The 27,418-nt window shown below is 37.6% G+C and overlaps 1 protein-coding gene across 1 annotated transcript in view; it reads right to left on the reverse strand.

Moving 5' to 3' along the window:
- Nucleotides 1–27,418, reverse strand: part of GRIN2A (glutamate ionotropic receptor NMDA type subunit 2A) — a 149,905-nt gene that overhangs the window by 38,565 nt on the left and 83,922 nt on the right. The window contains exons 3-6 of the mRNA XM_042827976.1: nucleotides 25,265–25,857; nucleotides 14,454–14,568; nucleotides 1,709–1,914; nucleotides 98–266 (exon numbers count right to left, since the gene is read on the reverse strand). Of these exons, the coding sequence (XP_042683910.1) occupies nucleotides 98–266; nucleotides 1,709–1,914; nucleotides 14,454–14,568; nucleotides 25,265–25,857 (1,083 nt within the window). The remainder of the gene's footprint in view (nucleotides 1–97; nucleotides 267–1,708; nucleotides 1,915–14,453; nucleotides 14,569–25,264; nucleotides 25,858–27,418) is intronic.

The following is a 27,418-nucleotide window of genomic DNA, read 5'->3' on the forward strand; positions in this document are numbered from 1 at the left end:
ACATTACTCAGTAGAGAATACCTTGTTTCCCCAAATGAATTAAAAACAAACGTTGCTAAGTTCTCACTTAAGAGCTCTTTTACCTAACAGAACTTACTTCACCAATCATTCCATTCCACACATTATTGACTTTTTTGCCATGCTTCCCATTAGTCACCAAGTACAGGTCATATGTGAATTTGACAGTTTTAGACAACTTCTTCAAGATATCAATGCAGAATCCTTTGCAGCACTTCTTTACATTAGTTCCCTCATTAGTTGAGTTGCTGTCAAAAAGAGAGACACACAAAATTTTCTTCTGAGAGAAAAAGAACCACCACAAAAGCAAGATTCAGCACACTGTAAAACAACACTTTTTCCTATTTCTGAGTGACCATGTTTTTCTGAAGTATTGGATAAATAAACAATAGAATGCTTTATACAGTGGTTGCAGCTCATCCTAATCACACTGGAGTGGCTTGACAAGAGCTAAGGAGAAGATACTGACGTGCTTCCGGCTGCATTGTCTGGCCTGCTGGACTTCATCACAGGCCCCACTTAGGGATGTCTCCTCAATTTAGGTTAAGTCTTTTTTTTACTCTCAAGACGCATAAGATCACATGGAATTTAGTAATTACAGAACTGCCCATCTTGTAAGCTGAATAAAGGTGCAGCAGTTTTCAGTACTGAAAGTGGATGCTGCACGTTTTGCTGCAGTTTAAGAAAGTGACTTTCAGCTACCTTGGGATGCCAAGACCGCTGAGGAAGGTCAGACAAGCCTTACCAACAGGCAAACTAGAGTCTCAAACTGAGATCAGCCATGTAGATCTTAGATAAGGTTTTTCCTTCTATTTTTTTTAGAAAAGCTCTATGGCCTCTAGCACTTTTCAGTCTGAGTTTCCTCAGAGATCAAGGCAATACTTTACTGGCTTTGAAGAAATTCAGATGTTTTATGTAATATTATTATTACATATGTAATTGTAATTATGTAAATAAAATTATGTAAATAAAAATATTTTTCTGGACCTCAGGATCCACTGAGCAATTTCTAGAAATCTTCAAAATATTGACTAGATCTCCTCGCACCTATTCAATGAAAAAATGTTATTATATTAATTCCAGAAATACAAAGACTGAAGCACAGATCGGGTGAAGAAGCGCTGGCAATTACTCAGTGACAGATGTTTCACCAATTTTTAAGAATTGCTCCAAAATTGGAGCAATGAAAGCAGAGGACTTTTCTCTGTCATAGCAGTATTTTATTCCGGTGTAGTTTCTCCTCTACCAAACTTAAGCATAAAGATGCTGTTTTCAATAAAAGGAATTTCTGAGCTGTAAACTAATTAAAGTTATTCAAGTGGGCACATTTCAATATGACAGGAAACAATTCAAAGAGGACTCATTAAATCAGTCCAATTTTAGATACTCTCTCTTCTTTCATGAGACTGAGAAGGGCTAGTTCCAGTTCAATTCAAATTTGCTGTAAACTGATTATCTTGTAATTAATTCAATGTTACTTACAAGCTTATAACTAGAACCTTCCAGCTTATTAAAAAGGAAGCACACTGCATGTGAAAGGGAGAAAGAGGAAGAGAAATATGGAATGAAAAGCAAGAGAAAAAATAGCAAATTATAAAAAAATATATACAACAAAAGAAATAAGGGAAAATAAATAAAGAAAATGGGGGTGCATCTTTTGCACTTAAAAAAAATGGAAGGATTTACTTACTTAATTTTGACAAATTTACGACATGGCACAGTGTTTTTTTGGCAGCTTTCCATCAAAGGATCCACATCTTCGACGATGACAAAGGGAGCCTCCTCCAGGGTGACAATACTCAGGTGGTTATCATCTGGGTCACTGTCTGCAAAGGAACTGTACCTTGGCCAGACAGAGTACTTCAGGCTCAGTGAGTTGTTCTCCCATTTCCCCACCTGAAAAACCCAAGATACACAGGCTGCTCACATCTGCTTCTGATTTTTCACAAATGAGTTCTCATATTAAGTGCACTGGGATATAGGTACAGGAAATGACATTGCAAAGACACTTGTCTTAGTTTTTTTTTGTTATCAAAACCACTTTAGAAATCTTCAGCAGTTGCATGAAGTGAGAAACTGCATTGTGGTAATGACAAATAAGATAATGCTATTTCAAGAGAGAAAAGCTTTACAAAGCCTTGATAATACCAGCTAATGGTAGCTATCACTTGGCTACAGGCGTACAGAAATATGGCAGGTATCATATGCATTTGAACCAGAACAGCAAACATGTCTGTAATCAATCTGTTAAGTAGTAAGAAAACAGGCATCAAAAATAAAAAGAAAACTAATGGCTTTGCCACACACACACCGGGCCGATGACCAAAGAATCACAACAGTTCTATGTCTTCTCTACAGAAATTACTTCATGTGTTAGAAGAGGCCTTCACATTTGAGAAGGCATTGCTAAAGCATTTTGCCTAGTCCTGGGTTTTCTGAGCTGGGCCAAACTAAGCAGAACAGAAGAATAATCGACATGACATGTTTCTTAGTAGAAATAATACATTCTGCCTTAATTACTGCCAAATAATTAAAAAAGTTTAGCAACTAATCAAACAAGCCTTTGCTGTTAGAGTAAATATGTGGTTTTAGGACTAGTGGGGAACATGTCCAGTTTTACTTTTAAATTATATATTTATTATTATAAATTATCTTATTTACTATTATAAATTACCCAGCCCTAATGAACCTGTATTTTTTTCCACTGCCAGAACACCAGCAGTGGGCATATGATTAAAAAATGATTTAAGTGTTTTGAAAGCTCTAGCATTTTTAACTACTTTGTAAATCTAATTGCAGTTTACCAGAGCAGTAATGACAGATTATATAAATGAGCTACCAGTCCACATAATTTATAAACCAATACATTTTAATAATCCTTCAGTTACTTAAGCTAAACAAATTACAAATAATCATGAGACTAGTGAAATATTTGTTTTGCAAGGAAAATAGTGGGAATTAACGATGCTCAGATGCTAAAAAAAAAAGACTGTATGAAATTTTTTCTTCCCTTTGGTCTTCTAAAGACTTTAAAATGAATTGCAAAAGTGCCCAAAGAACATAATTTGTATCTCTTCCCATTTAGAGAAGTAGACAAATATGTGCCCTTTGCAGTTTCCTTTCTGTCCTGTTTCTAACGCAAGATATTTTGCTGAACTTTAAAGTAAGAGGTGGAAATGCCAAATCTTTATACACTTAAATTAGGAAATTCAAAATATCCCAAGAGAATGAGGAATTCTAAACCAGCAGGAACCAGGCACGGAAATTATATTACTTACAGTTCTAGTATGTAATTTAATCAGAACACAATAGATGTAGATGTAGCCTTTGAGAAAAACAATTCTATGCACAGGAAAACAAATGTACTTAACTCTACAAGACAGTTATATTGCAAAAAACTGTTTGATTGCCAAGTTCTGGTACATAATCTCATTCACAGCAGTGTCTGTGCTGCTTTATGTCAGCTTAGACAGCATCATTGATGGCTACACCCTAAGTACGCCAGGAGGCTCCAGCCAGAGCCTTCCACCAAACAAATACACTGAGTACAACAGTGGAAAATGTGCCTGCCTATTCCAAACAGCAGTAAGAAAAGCAAGGTGACTGGGGCTCAATTGCCATTGGATGTCCAGGAACATGGCAAGAGCAGTGCATGCTGTTCTGCATGTCCTGGTAAAGGCTCTGGAAGCACCTCCAGTGTGCATGACTGTCACACAGACCAAAAGGAACACAAACAGCCCTCTGTGATATGCACTTATCTGATCCTATCAAAAATACAGTGGCTGCTTTGTTGTTAAAACAGCAATCATGACATATTTCAGTACTTTACTTAAAACAATTGCCCTTTTATTGTTCTGAGGAGGATGCAATCAGTGATGTTTTTAAGGAGCTGAACATGGGGAAACACTCATTTTTTAGGTAGCTGCATATCTAAAGAAATGTTATATTGATTAAGTCTCTAAAATCCAAACATCTGCTTTTTCCACAGATCTACCTCCATAGTCTCTTATTATATGAGTGTCAAAAAGTAATTAAGACCTTCCCTCAGGCCTCAGGAGCATCACCACTTCTCTCTGAAGAATTCTGCTGCTGCATTGCCAGCACACTGAATTCACCTGGGCTTCAAAGAGGCATTGCAGGTCATCCCACAGTGCAGTGAGGGACACACAGAGTCAGAAAGCACAGTGGCAAAAAATAACAGGATGAAGATTTCAATATAATGAACAATGGCAGAATATTCCTGAGAAGCCTTGCTGGTGGGAAAATGGCAAATAAGAAAGAGTAATTAGTAATGCCTCTATGTCACTCCTTTTGTTTGGGTAGTATTTGTGTTGGATTTGCTTGTCCTGATTTAAATAGTTAGAATGAACATTGGATGTGCTCTGTCACTGATGCTGGACTCACAGATGAACAGTTTTCATCTTTATTTGGTAATGGTGCTGAAGAACACATGTTGCACTTCTTTCTACCATCCAGCTACAGTTCTGAATGATCAAAACACTTTTGTTTCTTATTTATTTTAAATGCAGGGTAAGAACTTAGCTTTCTGCAATTAAAGCACGTGGTCAAAATACATTAAAGTTTTTATAGTTACATTAGAAGCCTTCCAGCCTCAACAGAACTAATAGTAGTACTGCTAATAAGAATCTGAATGGTATTAATTATTTACACAGTGTTTTGTAACCTCATATATTATTCAGTTCTTTCAACATCCTTGTGCAATTGATGGTATCAATTTTTAAAAGGTGAAGAGTTGAAATGACAGAGAAAAGCTGCAGACTAAGTAAAACTGAAACATTAATATGCTCCTGCTGAAATTCAGAGAATTTATGAAATTGAATCCATATTTTGCTGTCTTGCAAGATCAGCATTTGTGTCACTTACGTAAAATTCAGATCTAGGACTATATCCAATCAGTATCTCTTTTGAATGCATGAAAAAGTTTCACATGCTTAGGTGGGAAAAACTGGTCATAACACATTTCCATTTTATTTCTGAACTTTATAAAGAGATTTGCTTGTAAACGGAAGAATTTCTGTGCAAACTCAAATGTTCTTATTCAAAACTCTTTAATGACTTATCTGTGACAGCAAAGAAAAATAACTGAGACACCAAAGGCACGCAAGACCTGACTTCACCTCCAAAGGCAGTAGAATAAGTTCATCTATAAGATATAAAAACTAAAATATGAAAAGTTCAGTTGCTATTTTCAGTGGGAGGCAAGAACTACATTTGAATAAACCATGTTACGGTGAAATAGCTGACCAACCTGGACAGCTCCAGCATTTGCCTCCAGTGCCTTGCAGCACACTTTTTGCAGAACATGCTACTTTGAGATCATCATAGCTACTGATGAAATGAACTGAAAATGTCATCCTCTGACCAAGTCCAAGTCTCTAGATTGCAGGCTCAAGGGGTTCCTTTTTCAACTAGTATGCTTACCTTGTGATATTGATATCCCTTATACAAATATTCATGAAACAGCCAAGAAATCACTGCAATGCAGGCTATGGTAAACCATTAATCACCTGAAGGTAAAACTGACACCACTGGTAAAACTGATACCATTGTTACACACCAATCAAGTGTAACCTGGGTTTACAAGTTTTTCTCTGAAGATGTTAATGCTATCAAATCGTGACTCATACAGTTTATCATCAAACAATTCAGAATAAAATCTCATTGATTGGAATTAGACAACAAAGCAGGAGGAAACAACTGGAAAAAAAAAAAAAGGGCAGGTGATTGTGACAGTATAAAGGCTCAATATCTACATTGTTTCTTGTTAGCTACCTCATAATGTAAAAGGTACAGAAAAGCTGAATTGCTTACTAGATACTTTATTTTTTAAAAGCAAATGTCAGCACAATACACATTTTCATTTCAAGAAGAAGCAAGAAGTGGAATGTAGTTATTAGTTGCTCAAATCTGTTAAATCTTTTGGTTCAAACAGCTGTTACGTAAAGGAATACAGTGCACAACACAATGAAAGGAAATCTGCATGTTTTGAAGCACTGTTGACAATATACCACAGAATCATAGAACGGCTTGGGTTGGAAGGGACACCAAGAATTATCAAGTTCCAACCCCCCTGCCACAGGCAGGGCTGACAACCTCCAGATCTGGTACTAGACCATATACCCATAAACCCTACCTGTATTCTAACAGAAAATGATTTATATGCCCAAGCCACTCTCTGATCAGTGCTGGCAGCCACAGCCCCAGAAGCCTTTACACCAAACCAGCAAATGAACTTATGTGTAGACTGGACAAAGCTGTGGCTAGATAATCCTGGCTGGACTTGCTGCATGAAGAATTTGGAAATAAATGTTGTTCTTTCTCATGTTTCACAAAACAGGAATCTAAAGGAGTAAGCAGTAAATCCATGTATTCATAACAGAGATCTGACATAATTTGCATAGCTAAGCAAAGACTGGGAGATATAAAAAAATAATTAAAAAAATAAAAGTAGTAAAGTCACAGATAACATTGAAACACACTGTTTCTACTGTGGAAATCCTTCTACTACAGTGATGAATCTTATTCTTTACGTCTGTGGCTTAGAAATCCCAACTTCTACATAACCAATCTCAAGTGAACTCTGCCATTCAGAAGTCTTCACTTATCTCACAGTCTTCAAGCCAGCACTGCTTGGAAAAAAAGTTAGCCAGAGGCAAGAGGTCAGTGAGAGAGTAAAAACACTACAAAGGCCAGGCTGCCAAAACTCTATGTTGATAAGTTATGAGATGGGTAGAAGAGAATTTTCCTGAAGATAATTTTTTCTCCTCCTTTTCCTGAAAGAATTTTTTTCCACTTAAAGAAAGAAAAAAGTGAAAGAAATATGAATTGAATTTGAATTGAAAGTAATTTGTATTTGAAAGAAAGTTGAAGCAAATTTGAAAGAATTATTCCTCTGGGCCTGAAGTGGTCAGGCAGTTGAACTCGATAAACTGTCAATGTCCTTTCCACTTCAGCTATTCTACTCTATTCTTTAAGAGAACAGATCAGAAAGTAGGCATTTTTTTTGCTGTTCAAAAGATAAAAAGGAAAGAAAGAAAGGTGTTTTAATGAAGACATTGCATATTTAGTTCTGGATTTGCTGTTTATCAGAATAAGTTAACAAATTTCACCTGCCTTAATTGGTTGAGGTTTTTGTTTTGATTTTTTTTTTTTGTTGGGTTTTCATCCATTGAACTTGAAATTGTAATTTTTTTTTCCTCTGAAACATAATAGAAATATTCTTTTAAGATTTCAAAACTTAGTGTGGGGCAGAGAATCACTTCTGCTAGTCAGAGAGTCAGCTGAAAGCACAGCTTGTTAATGTTAGGCAGCCAGTTTCATATTCTACCTGCATCAAGGTGAATCTCAAGTATTTGGGTTAGTGTGGCAGGCACAATGGAATCAAAACAAAATGCAACTTCTATACTTGGTGCAGCCACTCCCTAATGGCAGGAACTGTAGATAAATCGGTATAGTTTGCTCAGTTTTCCTCCCTCTCCTCTTTCCTAGAAGATTAAAAATATCTTAAATCAATCTTCATTTAAGTGTAACACACGATCATCTTCACCTTCAACCGCGAGCTGTTACAAAATCCCATCTGATGACGAGTCACTTCCTCAGCCCAACTAGGCAGCTGTAGAATACATGAAAAATACAGCTATTTTTAAAAAACGTGTTCTTTAAAATCTCTTGTCCATTTAGATAGTTGGTAGTATGAGTTCTGTTAGAATGACAGGCAGTTAATTGAGCATTAAATAAAGCAGAGCAGGAGTATTTGGACTTCTGGATTATGCAATATGGAAGGTGGAACTACTGAATGGTTCAAAGACAGGTCTAAAATTCTGATTTATGTTCCAAACTCAAACTCAATTAACTACATATAGTTACAGTCTCTAGCAAACTGAGCTATAGAGAAAAAAATAAAAAACTTGGAGTGAAAAGACCATAGAAGCATGTCTAGGAAAGTTCTCATTCTGCCTAGACCTCCTAAGAATTCAATTAACATTATTGGAGTAATTAAATGGAAAATGAGCTTAATATCAGCAGATGCTATGGTATTTCTTTGTTGGTAGACTCAAAAACAGAGGAAGAATGTGAAAATGTACTGAGATGAAGTTAAAAGTAATAAACACAGCATTGTTTTCAAACCAGAACATTCAAGCTGAGGAAAATGTTAAAAAAAAAAAAAAATACAGACATTCTCTGCCCATGGAACTGTCATAATCTGAACCCAAATAAACTTTACCCTGCTTTGTGGAAATGCCATGAAATACCTAAGTGTTTATGATAAATTTCTGTCATTCCTAGTTAGATTGCTAACACAGTAATATGTGTCTCAAAGAAATATTGAAGATGACCTCCTTTTGAAAAGAAAGCAGTAGAATTGGTTTTGGGAAAGATCCTGTCCCAAATTATAAAACCTCTTATATATGCCCAGAGGAACATAACTCTTACAATATATAAACAGATACATATATACAGTCAGTTCTTTCACATATAAAGGTAAAGAGTTTATTTCACTATTGTAGATGCAAGAATTAGTGCTCCCGTTATTAAAAAAATATGTATTAATCTATCACTGTATTTCTTTTAAACATCTACATTCTTCTTTATTTCCTCTTTTTATGCAGACTATAATTTTCTCTTTTGCTTAACAGAGAAGGAAAAACAAAAAATAGCAGAGAGCACGGAAGAGTTCATTTAACATCAACCTGAATTAGCAACCACAGGATCCTTGTCTCATTCACTCTTGTCTAAAGTACCTTGCAAATACCATCTATTAACTATGCACTTTGGCCACCTTGGCCATGCCTATTCATTTTCTGAAGAGCCCAATAATTAACTATTTGGTGTGGTTATCAGAAAAGCAACAGAAATATAGCTAAGAAAGAAGGAAAAGCAGCAAAACTACTCATTGCTGTACACTGCAGGGTCCCCTCTCCTGCTGCACCCTAAGCAGTCTCTAAATAACACATAGATGGTTGGTATAATCCTAACCACACACCCTCATGGAATGAGAGAAACAAAGAAAGGCCAGATCCTGAGTAGAGAGAGAAAAGAGCAGAGCATTCTCTTTTGCATGCCAGCATTGGCACAAAAAGAAAGTCTGTCACACCAGCACATCTCAGAGAAAACAAACAAATAACTCGGTCCTATCACCCTCTTCCCAGCAGATGGGAGCTGTACGCAATACGCAGCCATCATCCTTTTGTAAGGGAAAATGTTGCACGACAACACAGATGCTAAATGCGCTCACAGGATTACCCCAATAAACCTTTAAAAAGGAAAAAAAAAATAAAATCACAGATTCTTTTTCTACGCTGAACACACATACATTGCAAACATACTTTTTGATCTGTCACACTTTCATGAGGAAAATAATGCTGAGCAAATACAAAATCTAACTCATCTTGATCTACAGAAAAACTATTTGTTGATTTTATTTGGCCACCCATTTCCACGTACAAGGCAAGTCTTACATCAATAACTAAGGAGCATAAATCAACTTTGTCAGAATAGTAATAACAAATAGCAGCAGAACAAAGAACACAAGACAAATCCTTTCTCCAGAATCAGCATCTGTTGTGGACCTTCTGTTGCAAAACCTTTGTGTTGCTTCATGCTGGTCAAGGTTTGCATTTCACATTGACGTTCTTAATTTAAATGACAAAATATGACGTGGGCATTTTCATATCTTATTAATAAGGAATGGTTTACAGCCTTATATCTTAGATGAAGATGGCCATTTGAAGACTTTGAAGTTTTCAAAAATTAGTGCAAAATCTCACATGGGGTATGCAAATGTACTGTTCATCCCTTATGGCTGCTCCTTACACTGACAGGAAAGCACCAAGACCACAGCCATCAAGGCTCATAGGAAAATTAATTACCCACAGAGATTATAAACAAACAGAAAGGAAGAAAAGTAGAAATAAGAAAGGAATAATCATTCTTTGGAATACAGGACATTAAGAAATGGTGCATAATAATTGCTGTAATTCAAAAAATCCAGCACAGTAAAAGCTGAAAGGCCTTTCCTTTGACCAAGTTGAAGCTCCCTGACACAGAAACAACATACAAAGAACCTTCACTCAGCAGTACCAATACAGGGATGTTACAGTAAGACTAAATACCCTAAATGACAAGAATGAAGCAAGGAAAAAGATAACCTGACATGTTAAGGGCATGCTGCATCTGCTATGGGCATCAGCTTAGGCACAAAGCTACCGACAAATGGTACAGCATTAGATCATGCATAGTAGTTCATATAGACATATTATAAATTTTAGCAAATTTTAGCCCCATCATCATCATAGGATTATACAACAGTTTAAGTTAAAGGGACCTTAAAGATGGTCTAGCTCCAAGCACCTCCATAATACCTGCCAGGTACACCTCCAGCTGGACCAGGCTGCTCAGGGCCTCCCCCAGCCTGGCACTGAGCAATTCCAGGGATGGGGCTTCCGTAGCTTCTCTGGGCAGCCCGTGCCAGTGCCTTACCCACCCTCTGAGTAAAGAATTTCTTGCTAATTTCTGATCTAAATGTACTTTCTTTTAGTTTCAAATCATTGCTCCTCCTTCTATCACCACACTCCCTGCCAGAGTCCCTCCTCATCCTTCCTTTAGGCCCCTTCATGTACTGGAAGGCCATCACAAGGTCTCCCTGGAATGATCCTTCAGCTGTCAGCTTCGCACACAAGTTCCCAAAAAACGCTCTGTAACATCTCAGTGATGGTTTATTATCACAGTACTTTGACAAAAAACTTTGTCAGAAATCTGACCAAGTGTTAGGCTTTCCAGTTTTTGTCCAGTGAAGTTTCATCTATGCCATTTCATCTGACAGTTGTCTCTCCTTAGCCACACAAAAGTAGATGTCAGTAGACAGATGGAACTCTCTGTGAAGACCTTGGTCCATTTATTCCAGGCAGGAATCGTGCACTCTCTGCCTACTCATTTCTTCCTAGATACAAATACATACAACCTCATACAGGGCTTGCAAATCTGGCATATGTTAGTTTATCAGAGCAAATTCAAGTTCTACACTAATTCCTGCATTAATAAGAAAGCTTAAAATCTTTGGTTACATTTAGAATAAACTTGGAGATAAATAATGGTTCATCCATTACTGTAACTTGCCTACTTCACTCATGCTCACCAAAGCAAAGAATAAATCACAGATCTACAACTTAGTCAGTGTTGGTCCAAAATTTAGTTCTCAGAAGAGAGAAGAAAATACTGACATCCTCAAGCTAACTTCACCTCTATTAATTGGAGAGCACCAACAAAATTTCTTTTATTCTGGAAATCATCTTTACACATGGAAAATGATTATCTGTAAATGCAACATAGTCCTCCCAACCTTATTTAACATACAGCATACACACAGCTAATTAAAGTTAACCTGATTTTGCTACTGCTATTTATATTCCAGTATATAATTTTAATATTGGGTTGATTGGTTTTATGTCAATTAATTTTCCCAATTTAAGGAGGAAAAAAAAACCAGAATGAAACGAAAACTAATAGCCTGTGAAGTTTGGAACTCAGTGAGCAGGCAAGGTGAAACATAAAGGTCACTTTGCACTGAGATGAGCTTAATGGGGAACATGCAGCTGGTACTGATGGATCTTGAGATTTTCTTCAGTTTAAGTCAGTGTTGCTGCAGAGCGTTGGTGATCACTGGGCAGCACTGGCAAATATATTAAGTTTCATTGAAACATTAAGCTTGTCTTCTTAAAAATCTCTTGTCTGAGAACAGCAACCCTGTTGCCTGTCAAGATTAGAAGGGAGAATATGAATGTTGATGACAGAAGTTCGAGCAGCTGCTCAATGATCTGTCAAAATATCTTGCTGGATGCCTGCAGAACATGCCCAAAAGTGATTTTCAGTCTTCAAACAATTATCATCCAACCAGCTTTTTTCAGAATCAGATATGGGACAAATTCCTCAGTCAATCCCATTTATATGTAAAGTTTCTATTTCAAAGTTTTGATACTGAGTCATCTGCAGTGAAAAAATGAGCTTATTTTCCTAGGGGTAAGATGAATGCTCTTCAACTATGCTTGAGCGAATTTTCTATAACCTCAAGCCTTGAATCAAGTATATCAATTTTGAGACCGAGGAAAACTGTGCTTAAATAAAAGCAGATTATTACCTAAACAGAAGAAAATTGAGTTTTCATATTAAATCTTATACTTTCAAGAGGATATTGGACAAAAAAAAAATCCTCACATAAAACACTATTACTCTTTCTTACATAAAATATAGAGCAAGTACTCAAATTTCTGTGTACATTAGTTATATTACAAGGATTAGCAGACTGTTGCATTGGCAGTTTTTCACATGAGCAAATCATTTAATTAGATTCTAGGATTTGATGTTTTCCATCTACGACTGAGAATATTTAATAAGACTTCAGTAAAACAATTCTGTGATGCTAACTGAAATACTGCAATCAGAAGTAAATGCGTGCACTTGTCAGGAAACTCAAAGCAGGAAATGTTGGACCACAGATGTCAGTTTTGAAACTGAGCAAAACAGTGCAGTGAGAAAGCCAATTTCTTTCTCCTTTCTCCTACGAGATAAGAAGTGAGGAAAGAAACTTGGAAAGAACATCAGTACGGCACTACAGAGATGTTCAAATAAACCTGGGGTGGGCAAGAACCTCCCTGTGTGTCTAATCAGAGGAACGTTTCTGTTATTTCTGAAGAGCAGAGTGAAATTCTGCTATAAACGTGGGGTGCTCCAATACAGCTGAAAGTTGCCTCCAGCTTGCCAGGATAATTGATTAGTCAGTTTATTTGTCTTCATCCATGGAGGCAGGGATCAGCTTGTGGTCAGAGGGATAATTCTGGTGGTGACAGCCCGTTCTTGGCTGCCTTTCACTTCTCTGCTCTGACATAATTAAACCTGGCTGCTTTCCCATAGTCCTACGATAGAGAAGCAGACAAAACTGCAGCTAGGGGCAGGCTCTCTCTACCAAAATATCTCATCTGGCCTCTACCAAAAGGGCTCTAAATCTAGGTAGAATCTAGGAGTAGATGCAGAACATTTTCTGGGCAGCAGTGTCCTCTCAGTTACTCTTTCTCCTTCTAAAAACACCTCATAGACACCAGATGAAAACTGTAGGTCTCATCCTACAGAGAGCCTTGTAGCCCAGTGCAGTAGGTGGAGTGTACACTTCTGCCATACAATATGCTCAACTAACTACAGCAAAAGCTGGACTGAAACATCCATGCTCTCATAAAGGAGACACTCAAAGGTTAAAAGTGGCTCAACTTATTTCTTGCACATACTGTTGGTGCATATGTTGAGCATTTCTTCACTCATTTTTCAAGAGCATTTAACCTATTTCCCCATGTCGGGTGAGTGCTCTCTTTAGAGAAGTATCAAGATCCAAAATAAATTTATGACACCATGAGCACTGTTGTCTACCAATATGCCCATTTTCTGCCCTCAGTGCCACACTAATATTCCCCAACTAGGATAATACTTTTCCAGAACATTATATGTGATATGAAGACTGTTGCAGAATTTTAAAATTAGGTAAGTAATTGGCATAACAGATACTAAGCAAGAGATTCTCCAATGATTCCAACTGACAGATTTGGGTAGAATTAAATTTATCCAGAGAATTAAATCAAATGAATGTCAAGAAGCACACAGCATAATCTAGGATTACTCTCTCTGTTTTGCATGACTAGCATATTTACAGAGATGTCCTACATCAAATAATTCTTATTTTGTCATTATTATTCAACATCATGAAGAACCTGACAGCCTTACAAAAAAGAATTGGATTTATGAGATCCTAAAAGTATCAGACAAAAGAGTTCAAAGATTTCGGCAGCAATTTAGATAATGCACAGTCATGCTTTATGAATTTAAAATAGATCAGGGGGTATGATACATCTGTATTTTTTCCCATAGTGCAAACAAACACTAAGGTGTTGGTTTTTGACACATGGTATCACAACTATCCTGCAAAACATCAGAGCCAAAATTGAGAATAAAATCTGCTTAAATTCTGTTGAAAAATCCCATCAAACAAGTAAAAGGACTTTTCTGTATAGCTCCTGGATTGTGTCGAGATACACAAATCCATGCACTCAGACACTTAAGGTCCAAATTTCAGGAAATTTTTCAGTCACCCATTCTAGCTGGCTGAATTGTGCTAGAGAAACAAAAGGTGCATTTCATAAAAACCTGAAATCCATGTGATATCTCTTCACTGATACGTTGCCTTCCTCATTAAAATTCCTTAGACCTACTCAAAATAAAGCAAAATTACCTTCTCTGAACTGTTGTGACAAACCTGCTACAGCAGAATATCATCATTGATGTGTGTGATATTAATCTGTCTGCTCGTCTTTAATATGGTTCTGCCTAGTCTCTCCTACCTCCTCCCATGTCCTTTACCTACGGATGATGCTCACCTTCTCCCACACACGATCTTTGTTCAGTACGATCACCACCAGCCTGGGGTGTGCCTGATAACCGTCGGCAGTGAAGGACAAATCTTTACCTTCCCAAGTCACATTCATCATAAACCTGAAAGGGAAAAAAAAATAAATAAATCGGTGAAAAATTAATCAGCTGTCCAGTGGTTAATGAGCAAGCTAATTCAGTCATCGGAAGCACGATGAAGTCCACGCACTAAATCCTGTTAATGCTGTAAAAAAGCATGAAGTCTGTAAAGTTTAGTAAAGCCTCAGTTTGCGAAAGTGGAGATGCTGAACATTTTTGGGAGCCTTAATAGAGGAGAAAGAAAAACATTATTTGTTGAAAATAATACAATTCATGACACAGACATCATTTTTAAAGTAGTTTCAACATCATGGATGACTTGTCCACTCCATGAATCATCTTTTTAGCATTTTGCACAACTTCACCAGCTTTTCAGCACCACTGTAAATACATCCACATCAGACCTGCATGTAATATCACACTTTGGTCTCACTGCAATAATACTCAGGTCAGTGGCCCAAGACTTGCTCACCTGGTCAGACTTCAACATATGAGCTGACACTGCAGCTTTCAAACTGTCTTTGTGACACACGGATAATTTCCACTAATGCCTTCAGCCAAAAAGCAGTAATTAAGGGGTTGATAATATTTCATTTCAATATTTTTAAAAAGAAAAAAATGTATATTTTTTAGTTTTTATTGATTTTCAGTGTTTTTCAAAACATCAACTAGTTAGCACTAGGGGGGGAAAAAAAGACATTTTAGAGGGTTTCTAACTAAAACATACAGGGAAAGGGAAGATTTCTTTTTGCTCTTGTTGAAAACTGTTGGTTTAATCCCAAATTTCCTGCCTTTGGATTTGAGCATTGAATCAAAAACTGCTTACCACACATCTCCATGTAACAGCTATAAAACTGAAAATCTATGCAACTGAGTTTTCTATTGTTATTTCATTTTTTTAAAACAAATTTGTCAGTAGAAGGCTATTACTCAGAGTGCTACTACACATGCCACCTCTCCTAAGATGGACCATAGCACTGTTGTTTGCTTTCCCTATCCTCCTCCTCTACTGCATCGTTAAGCTGCATGTTCTAAAAACAGAAAACCACTTATGAGTAACCCAGTCATTAACAATGATTACACCAACTATATCAAGTCATTGTCCCTGAAGGTTTGAAATTGCTTAGCTAGTTTTTACTAATTCTAGTATAATCTACCTAGCTTAGTAAATACTGTTTTTATTTCCCAATTATTGCTCTCCATCTGACATTGAAACATGTAGCCTCTTCTCTAAAGTGCTGCCCTTTTGGTGATTCAGAAACATTGGCATTCTGGACATTCAAAAAATTCTTCTTGCTCCAGACTTGCCTCAAAAAACATTCTTTTTCTCAAAATTTTCCACAGAATTGTAACAGAAATCCATCTCTACATTTGTTCCAGTTCTACACAGCTTCAGTGTTTCTCAGTAAGAACAGATTGCTTCTACTGCTCCAGGGTCAGAAAGAGTGATGAGAAACTGCACTTTTTATTTAAAGCACAAATATGGGGATCTTGCTGCCAAGAGGCTCAACTAGAGGAGCACCTGGGCCACGCTCCCTGGACTGAGATATTGCAAAAATCTATCATTTTGCACATTACCCAAACTCCCACACTTAGGAAAATCAGGATGAAAGGGAAGCGAGTAAAATGATGGAAGTGGCATTGGTGTACTTTGGCCACATTGAAAAAAAAAAATAATAATAATCCAAACTCTTAGTTATCAATGTGAGCCTGACCAAGCTATCCTGTGGGTGAGAGGAAAAACTGCATCCATCCATCCTACTGGGAGACCCACTGGTACTTCCAGAAGATAGCATACTCTCCACCCTATGTCTGTGGTCTGAAATAACCTGGTTCCCAGGATATGCTGTGAGATGAAATTCAGTCCAGGTTTTCATCTACAAGTTCTTCTTGAACTCCTCACTTAACACCTCTATTATCCCAGCCCTCAGAGAGATGTGCTTTGGAGGGCTTAAAAGTTACTCCAGAAACTCCTCGCTCATTGCACCGTGCTTTTATACCCACAAGAAACAGATGCAATTTTACACAGTGTATTTGTTTCTACAGTAGCAGCATGGCCTCCTGGTGAATCTGACACAGAAATAATTCTTCAGTGTCACGTTCAAAGGAGAAGGTTTTGTGTAGACTTAGCTGCTTGAAAATCCCAGCAGCAGAAAGCACACTAAATAAGAGAAGATAGATCCAAGAGAAATAATGATATTATATCATAACAGTTAATAATTAAATGAGCACTGCCCTAAACAACCATATTAACACCATTCAGCACCGGTTTGACAGCAATTTATAAATTCACCCATCACAGCAACTCGTATTTTATGACAGACTTCCAGCGTGAAAATTTTCCCCTCGGCAGAACTTTGCTTTTCAGTTGAACTAATTTCCCATACACTACATTTTTCATCCAGCACTGAAAAAGCTTGCTCAGGAATAAAAAGCTTGTTTGCCACCTCGAGAATAAGCGGCAAACCAGCAGGCAGAACTTGCTGGCAGGTATGTGTAAGAAGCCAGCACAGCGCTCACTCACTGCTGAAAATTAAATGTGCTGTGACCCAAGGAATAGCATGCCGAGGGAACCACCACCAAGGAAAACTAAGGACATGATGTGAAAGCAGGCACTGCTTGTATTCACATTTCCCACCATCCTTTATAGGAGGTCTACCCCTTCTGATTCATAAATAAGAAACAACTCTCTCCCAACGAGCACAGATTCTTATGGGGTCAGGCACAAATGCCCCTATTTCCACAAAACTGGGAGCCAGGAACGTTGTGTCCTCCTAAGGACTGGAGCAGACATACCCACCAAACTACATAAGGCTTTGGTGTCCAGTCAGCATTTTTATTACACAGCCACTGGTGATCAGACTTGAGTTGAACCCTCCTCAAGCAAATTTTAGTTGGATTGTTACCCTTGATTTCAAACACCACTCATCATATTTTTGAGATTTATGTGCAAATCCTCTAGAGTAGAAGCCATTCAAGCACCATCACAAGAGTCAGAGCTGTAGCTGCAGTTATGCTCAAGCACTCAGCATAAAAAGATTAAATCTAAAATGAAAAACATACATTTTAAACTGTGTGATTTTATGAGCCATTTAGCAGTGAAATACATCTTGCAAGTTTGAAAAAAAAAAGGTCCTCTAATCTGTAAAAGTCTCTTAAAATTTTATTGTCATCCACAAAGGTATCAGTGAGTGACGCAGTCTGAGCTACTCCAGTTTCTCAAATTGCAGCAATAAAAAAGAGCTTCAAAGAGATTCTTGTTTTCCTGAGAAGATTCTTCTGTACAAAATTCAACTGCCTGTGTTTTTCAGAACTAAAAATCTACATTCACATCTGAGTTGTCGTTTTTCCTCCACAAAGGACAGACGTCCTGCTCTGCTTCTGCTGGCCAGGATCCTACGCTGCCTGTCTCTTAGCAAAACAGCTGCATGCTGATTAGGAGGAGTGAAGAAAAAAAAGTATTTAAATTATACGCTATTCTTACAGAGTTTTAAATACACCCAAGATTAGTTCTGTGCAAGACATCTTTCATTTCTGAATTGTCAGTATATATTATCCTTATTCATATTATTTATAATATTATTATTTATGTTTTATGTATATTTGAAGTAGCTTTTGAATTGCATGTGACTGTGGTGCTTGAATATTTGCAGTCCTTATTTCAAGGAAGTAATGCAGCATACACCTTGGATTAGTCGTTAATCTGCTTTCATACCTCATTAATGCAACAACCTTTGCAATGACATGATAGCAGGAGGCCCTGTGGTGGTGTTATGACACTGAAGTCTTAATTGACTTTTGCTAACCGAAGTTCATGACAAAGATTCCCCAGGTGATATGTGCATGAAAGATGGGAATCTGAGGCAGAAGCTAAGCTGCTCTCCATACTAAATTCAAAATAGGTTTTTATCATGCAATGAGCAAAGCCTGTACTATATCTCAAAATACTTTTAAACATTTATACAATTCTTTTCACTTTCCTTAAGAAAACTGAAAAGAGAAACGCTGAAACATTCCAACAGAAAACTGTTCACATTGAATTTACAGCAACTCTTCAAAGCACCAAGGTTAAAAAGTGCTCTTGAGATTTCCAACTTAATGTTTATAGATCTGGAAAGATCAAGAACTTTGTCATTGGACCTGTGAAATCCAGCACATGGCCACACGACCCACAACTCCTGCAGCTCACACCAGCGCAGCAAATCCGATAACTCCCTCCGGTGCCATCATAACAGACTATCATTTCTTATTTAGCCAATTCCTCACCACGGGGCAGTGTTTTGAGTTTGTGACAACCCCATGCAAAGGAGAGAAACAGCTGAGACTGAGGGAAATACCAGCTTCATTAAAAAAACAAAAACAAAAAACCTCTCCTCTTCCTTTCCCAAATAAGGGACTTCCAAAATGAGATTTAAAGGAGATGAAATATCTCACAACCAACATCAGCTGATTTCACTTTCCTCTAAACAGTATGAACCAATCATTTTAATAATCTTGACTGTTTGGGCCTATACCTAAAAAAGCAGGAAGGAATCCAAGCTTTTTCTTTTTTCTTTTTCTTTTTTTAAGCTATGAATTTTTTTTCCTGTATCTTTTTGGGGCTAAGCTTCCTTATTCTGTGAAATCTGGAAAATATCAATAGAAACCTGATGAAAAGTGATTTATCATTAAGAAATAGCCTTTCTGAAAAACATCTATGAAATTAGTATTTAAAAGTCTGTGTGTAAAGGATTTAATGTGTTGTACAAAGTATGTGAAGAAACAGCTCTCAAACAGACCACTATTAAACAAGATAATCATGCATTTTTTCAAACAGATAAGCATATTTTTCAAGACCATTTTTCATCATAGGCGATGTAAGATATTTTTTTCCTTCTTAAGCTCCTTCCCGATAATGCAAAGAAAGAGCCTCCTCTTCATGCCTCTTCCTCCTCCTCCACATCCCCAGCCCTCAGACTCCTGAATATAACTCCTGCTTCTAGAGCTGCATCTCCCTAGGCCTTGAGCCAGCATGGATGAATCAAGTTTTAGGAACAATATGCTCAGTGACTGTGAAAAAGGAATGGCACGCCAACTACTTGTACCTTGTGCCAGCTGTTCCTTAAAGCACTACATGACACCAGATCTGGAAATGTCATTTTGCCCCAATTCTGCCAGACCAGCAACTAAACTCTTGGGGAACCCTTTTAAAAAAGAGGCATGTGGGAGCAAAATTAGGAAGAGTCCAGCTGGCTGGCTGGGTGCTGCAGGCTAGCATAACCTATCAAAAACCAGAAGGTTCAGTGAGCTGATGTTATTATTAGTAAACATATTAGCACTTTTTTTTACAAGATGTTGTATTATTTTGCTTCACCTTCTCAGCAGCACATCAAACTCATCCCTGCAAAGCTTGCTTGGTTCTCTGCAGCAACACCATCTCCAATATCCTTTATATTTCTACTTGGAATTCCAATACTTGCTAATAGCCCCAAAGCTGACTGTGCTCAACTAAACAGGCCATGCTTGTTCTTTTGTTGTTTTGTTTTGGGTTTTGCTGTTCTTTTTATTTGCTGGGAAAATGTTCCAGAAGCCTCATAAGCGGGTGACTGACTTGATCCTTCTGCTTCTTAAACAGACCTAACCAGGGAAAAACACCTGATACAAATTTTCCATAATTTCAGAATCACTTTGTTAGTTTGCCAGCATCATTTCAGGAAGCTGGTGAAGCTCAGTTTTATTTTGAGGGAAACAATGACAAGTTTCATCAACTCAGTTCCTGTTGCTTAATGCAGCTACAAAGAACAAAACCATGCAGAAAAGTTTTAAATTACTGAACAGGGCACTTACAGCACGTGAATTAAGAGTAAAATAAAACACGTTAGTGTTTAAAATATGCTCACTGGCACTGTTAGATTTAGTATATCCCTGCATACCAAAGTCCTAATCAGAAAGTATACCCAAATTAGCTATCTCCCCACAAACCAAGTGAGCAGCGTATGTGATTATGGAAGCTTGGGTGACAGTCTCAGATCATGCCTTTATGCACAGGGCACTGCTGTGAACACACAGTTACTGCTGGCTCATGGGCAACCTGCTGTCCAGAACACTCAGGTCCTTCTCTGCAGAGCTCCTCATCAGCACGTCAACCCCTAACCTGTGGTGATGCATGCAGTTATTCCTCCCCAGGTGTAGGACTCTACACTTGCATATTGGACTGCATGAGGTTCCTTTATCTCTGCTCAACTCCCTGATCTGTCCAGGTCTCACTGAATTGCAGCACAGCCTTGTGGTATGTCAGCAAACTTGCTAAGGATGCATTTGATCCCTGGATTTAAACTGAAAAAGTGGAGGTTTAGGTTAGATATTAGGAAAAAATTCTTCATTCAGAGTGGTAAGGCACTGGCACAGGCTGCCCAGAGAAGCTGTGGATGCCCATCCCTTAAGCCATTCAAGGCTAGGCTGGATGAGTTCCTGGACAGTCTGATCTAGTGGTTGGCAACCCTGCCCATGACAGAGGGATTGGAACTGGACAACCTTTGAGGTCTTTCCAGCCCAAGCTATTCTGTGATTCTATGATTCTATAATTTAAGGTCCCTTCCAACCCAAAACAGTCTCTGATTCTATGAAATTACACTTAGTTTTTCTGCAGAGCATCTCTACTAGTAAAAAAGCATTTTGCTCCCTATATAATTAAATAACAACACATCTTCAAACAGACTATAAGGCAGATGATACTTTCCCTCCCTCCCACCCCCCCCCCCCAAGTCTTTTGACAGAACTTAATGAAATGAACAAATCTCCGAAAATTGGAAAGCATTAAACAGATATGCTGGATTATCCATCAAACCATTGTGTCCAAGTAATACTTGATTTCACTTGAAAGAAAAAGAGGAAAATGCATCTGTCACTGCTAAAAGCTGGCATCGAAATATTGAACTTGATAAATGAACACCAGGACTTCAGGGACAGCACATTCTCATCATCTGGAGCAGACGTTTCATAGGCAACTTGCAACAGCAGCACAACAGCATGGATAAGAAAATGAAATGTTATCATAGGCCATCATCTAAACCTCTTTGGACTTCGGACTGCTGCTGCTCTCTGGCTAAAGTGACAATGAATAATGGAAACAAGGTGTGGGCAGAGCACGAAACCGAAGCCTGCCCAGAGCAGATTTTTAGCCCTACAACTTCCCTACAAAAAGTAAATGAGCCTCCAAAATCCTGCATATTTTTGGTTGTATTTGGAAACTGGATGTAACTAAACACAGTATCAACAACTGACTGCTGGACAGGCATATCAAGTTTTTTTTCAGACATAACCCACCATAACCCAACATGGTTATGACTTTTAAACACAAGAACTCTACTAAGCCATGCAGAAGTAATTTTATTCATACAGCAGTAGAATTTTCCATGACAACTAATAGGGTTATTTTGTTTTGCTGTTTGTTTAGATGTTTCCTTTTTTGTAAGAGAGCGAGCATTTGTTCAACTGACACTGCTGTAATGAACTGCTAATTCTGGATATCCTGCAGTGCTGCTGCCAGTATTTTGCACAATAGTATTTTTCTGTATTGGAAGATTGTAGGTCTTACATGAATGACAAAAGACCTGAATACATAGAAACATTTTAAATGTGCAGAAAAAATTTCCCTATTTTATTTTAAATCCTTTACTCGTAAAGAAACACTGATTTTTGCATGTGTATCAGAAACGAACAACAATCAGACCATTCCAAAAACTAAAGCAAACCAGATTTTTTCTGGGTCTGGAAAGCTAATAAAAGCATTTTAGAATTGCCATGACAGGGAAAGGTGTCATGTTTGTGTGCTTCGAAACATAGCCAATTTAATACACAAAGGATTTGAAAAAGAGGGAGGAGGAGCTTTCACTTCATAGCTTTCTTTACAAAGAATTTCTTTATAAGCAGAGATGAACCTCACTAGATGTGGGAAGCAGCACATAAAGCATTACCTATCTCAATTTACACGCAAATTAGCTATTATGGCATCGCCCTAGAATACAATACTGGGTTTAAAGCTGAATTAGACTGTCATTATAACAGACGGAATTTAAAATCCTATTTTCTGCTCTCCTCTTGAGCTTGGTTTTGCTTAGGCAACACCATATAGAGTCACTTTTCTGCTGTCTACTGAGTGGTCTTTCCCTGAGCTGGGAAGTGGTGCCCCTTTGTGCAGCCCCATTTCTATACCAACAAAGCCCAGCACAAATAGCAACTCAATACAGCAGGCCCCAGGTCCATCAGCTGTTTACAGTATTTCAGCCCTTTACCATTGTAGTGTATTCCAAAATCCTTTGTTCACGTTTGTTCCTTAGTACAGTGTCTTACGCACTTATCTTTTAGTAGAAAATACAAAACTGCACTATTTGTGGCCTGAAACTATGAAGGTTACGTTTCAGAATAAAATCCCAATTTAGGGGATTCCTTTCAGCTAGGAAAAAAAACTTAACATTTAGGGATGAGAAATATAAGGTACAGAGAATTTGTGTAATTCACCTTGGCATGACTAGTGAGCTCCTGGAGAATACTTTGCAGAGCTAAATGATTCTGTAAACTTACTTTTCTTATCAGTTGTATGTGACAAAAACAATTCTTACATAAGGAGGGAGTTATTACATAAGGAGGACTATTTAAACTTTATTTATTTTAGTGTAATACTAGTATTTATAAATTAAAAACAATCTGTTTCCTGTTGATGTGGTGTTGGAAAAGCTCAAAGCGTCATCTGTACAGAAAACACATTTTCACTTTACAACTCAGTGTTCTGCAGCATAAAAAGACTTTACTAACCAAAATGCACTGTGTTAAAACACCACTGAATGTGCATCGTTCAATGCACACTGCAAAATCTCCTGGTGAAGTCTAATCTCACTGCCCAATCAGTCACAAGCCCTATTCTCACAGTCATAAATTTTTCATCAGAAAAAGAATGATACCTTGAAGAAGGACAACTTGCACTGAATGCTGAATGCCTAAATCCATTCCACAGCTGTGAATTGCCAGACCTGTGGAGTTCAAGTTCTTATGGCCTGTCCAACTGAGCCACTGTATTTTAAACACCAACACACAGAATGCCACTTATTTTTTTTTTGCAGAAAAGAACTTAAAACAGTGGGCTTCTTTCTTTGCACAGATCACATTATTAAAGCACAGAACACAGTTAAGGGGATACCATTTGCTTTAAATTTTATCTATTTCAGCCAGTGCATGATTTGAGGGTTGCACACATGGCATGGGTAGGACAGTCCTCCCAGCAGTGCCTCCTGCCATGGGTGTCCAGCTACAGTTCTATACAGGAGCCATGCCAGAATGGCGAGCCAACACAAAACTGTCTACTGGCATTCTCCTGGGAACAAGTGGTAGCAAAGAAAGAGTTGCAGATTTTCTGCAATCCCTTCAGTGAATTTGGATAGTTTTAGAAGCAGAGGCTTAGAGATAGGCAAGCTGCGACACAGAAAGAAAAAGTGGAAATGTCATACCTAAAGAGGCTATGTCATACTTAAATTATGACTTCCACCTACCTAGTGGGAGTTATACCTAAAGAGGGCTGTACCCATTTCCTAAGTTTGGCCCTACTGTTTATGCACTACATGTATGAAGTGATAAAATTCATTTACTCAGCACTATTTGGCCTACAAGGGAAGTTTCTGAAGCATGTTGTATATTAAAGATGTCATTTTCTAAGAAAAAAACTAACCACTCCTGGACACCATACAGCAATCAACTCCCAAACTAAATATACACATACATCTCAGAAGATTAAAAACATCCCATAAACTCCCATATGAAGCTGTCACTGATTTTTCTTTTTCTGGCAATTCCAACCTCCTTTCCTGTAAAGAGCTGCATCTGCAATATTCAGTCAAAACAAATTTCATAAATGCTGCTTAGTAATATCCCTAGGAGAGATTGTGAAGAGCTATAAAAATATGCAAGATTCCTTTTACTTCCTCTCAAAAATCAGCTAAAAAAAAATTGTTTCTGTGTGGCAAATATTATGCAACATTTGGGATACAAGTAATGAAGAGTACCACATCCAAAGGGGATAAATAAAAGCACAAAATTAATAAATAAATAACAAAGAATCCTGATTTAAACCTTACCAGTTCCCATATGACAAACTCCTCTGAGAAAACATCCATACCAACTTGAACTATGCAGATGAAGTTTTACAGTTATTCTAGAGGAAGTGACAAAAATGAAATGCTCACAAGAAGAAATGAGAGATTTCAGTTATTAGGTAGTAAAAGCTGGATAACTAATCTAATACTTCTGCAATATCCAGGATCAGCTACTTAACCTTACACATCTCTTTTCTTCTGAAACATTAGCATGTTCCTGCTGATGCAAATGAGAGTCCTGGTAACAAAGGCAATGCCTTCAGTAGATTTTGGTAATGTGCCTCACAGTTCAGGTACGTAATGGCACTATTTTATTAACTTCATTTCATACCACCTAAAATCAATTTCTACTGCCTTTGACATCAGACTCAATGCCTATTCTCAACAGCACATATCATTTCCACGTGTACAGTTAGCAGTGTAGCAGTTCTTACTGCCCATTCCCTTGGAACATCTGAAATTCATTATTCAAAAGGGGGGTGATGGCATTATCAAAAACTATTTTTTCTCCTTTAAGAGACATGCAATACTACTATAATGGAAAATTACCAAGGTTATATAGAAAAGAAAAAAAAAAAGAAGACAATAAACCTTACTGGTGCAAAGTGTGAGATGGCCGGTCATTTTTCTCCAGTTGACCATAGCAGCTAGTTTTTGCTTCAGGAATGAAGGAGTACTTTTCCAGCATGGCTGATGCAGCAGTGGCAATAATCCCAAGGCCATCCCGCACTCGAGCTTCTAAACTGTAGTCCCATTCGTCATAAGATGCTGAAATGAGTCCCGAAGGAAATTCCTTGGGAGTAATTTCTGTGTTACCACTAACCAGGCTTGGAACTATCCAAAAGAAATCATACCCGGTAAGGCCCAGTGAGCGAGCCTCATCTAGTATGTAGACAGCTTCATCCTTGGAACAATAGAGAAGGATGACAGATGAATGAATTTTCTTCAGCTGAATTTGTGTCTTGGCATCTCCAAAGGCAGTATCAAGAATGATGATGTTCTGCATGTCCCATCCTACAAAACTATTTTCCACTGTGGTCTTAATGACATTGATGAAGTCTCGATATCCAGGAAAGGTGGTGGTTACCAGAGAAAACACGTGCCAGTCATAATCCTGCATGATCTTAAGCATGACGATGGCTTCCTGCTGGATAGAAGCCCCAAATTGGAAGAATGTTGACATCACATCCTAGAATACAAAATACATTGAAAGATTACAACTTCTGGACAAACCTAAAACGAAGTGCATCTCTACTTCTAATTCTTAACTCCACCACAGCGACCAAACTTCTGTTGAGTTTAAAGAACTTACTGTGCTCTACCATATTCAGATCATTAATAAGCAAGGCTGATTGTGAGTTCTACAGCTAATTAAAATACTTACCAAAGAGTGACAAACTGATATTCATGGAAGATATTTCTAATAGGTTTGTCACATGAAGACAACGAATTCAGTACTTACTGAGGAAGCATAGGCTCCTCAGAGGTAGCCATTATATATGTTAAACATCTCATCTTCAGCTTTAGATTCATCAGACTTTGACCCAAAAAATTCATAGCAAATTTTAGTCACAGTGGAACTAAATTCCAATACACATGCTGTACAGAAATGAAGCAGCTCTGTTACTTCTAAACCTACTGAGAGGTGCTTTATCTCCATGCGCTCACTCAACTTGGTTGAATTTGATAAAACTCCACAGAACTACATTCATTATCCCTATGTACTGAGTTCACTACTGCTCATAAGCTCACTAATGTTCATGCTCCACTCAAGTCACAAGGTCCATTGATGCCCAATGAAGAATTAACAGGATGTCACTCCAGAGAAAACCAGCAAGCTGCCAGCATCCACATTAAAGTGCTGAAATGGAATTAAATTCAAACAATGACTCCTAGGAGTCAGACAAAACAAGTGAAATACTAAAAATGGAGCTTTTCCTTTCACAAACTCTTTGCTAGCAAAGTAGTTTACAAAAGGAGTTTTGACCAAACATTTTGGTAAAGTTCACACCCATATTGCATGAATCTTTTTCATATAATTGTGAATGTGAATGTTAGTGAAAGATCAAGCAACTAACATCAAACTGTGATCAAAATGATGAAAAGATTGAAATTATATGGTGAAAACAATTCTGAAGTCAGGAAAAGTTAGAACAAATTTAGTTAGAAGTAGTTGTGGAAAAGATTAAATAATTCTTTATTCCAAGTGACTTGATTTTCCTGCCCCAAATTAGCTGGATTCAAACAAAGAAACAATAAAAAAGAAAGAAAAGACCAAATGAAAACTTCATGTTTCCTTCTCTTGCACATGAATGTACATTTCACAGCCAAACACCTCCCAGCGTGTACCACACAAGAAATAAGTAATCTTCCAAATGCTTTTCACTTAACATCATTTTTGAATATTGCATATGATGTAAAATTGTCACTACAGGTCAGCACTTCAACATTCCTATGCCTATGCATAGAACAGACTCTAGTTTAGAACAGTTCTCTTTAGTTGTGTTGTTTCACTGATGAATATATTACACTACACTGATTTTAATTAACACAATCCATGTCTGTAACTCTGTCACCATCATAAGAATTGCATATTTCATTTCCCTAATTCCAACCACGTGAATATTTCTCTCAAAAGCACACCCTCAGCTGTTATTACAGTGTCTTATGTTTCCTTGCTCTACCTTTTCCATGAGATGAACAGGACAGATTCACAGCTGCTGTCACAGCAGAGGTTAGCCCTGTCATCA

Source organism: Centrocercus urophasianus, unplaced genomic scaffold (genome assembly GCF_019232065.1).
Source record: "Centrocercus urophasianus isolate 14NV4802_14NV808 unplaced genomic scaffold, USGS_Curo_1.0 seq_29, whole genome shotgun sequence".
Classification (NCBI taxonomy): domain Eukaryota; kingdom Metazoa; phylum Chordata; class Aves; order Galliformes; family Phasianidae; genus Centrocercus; species Centrocercus urophasianus.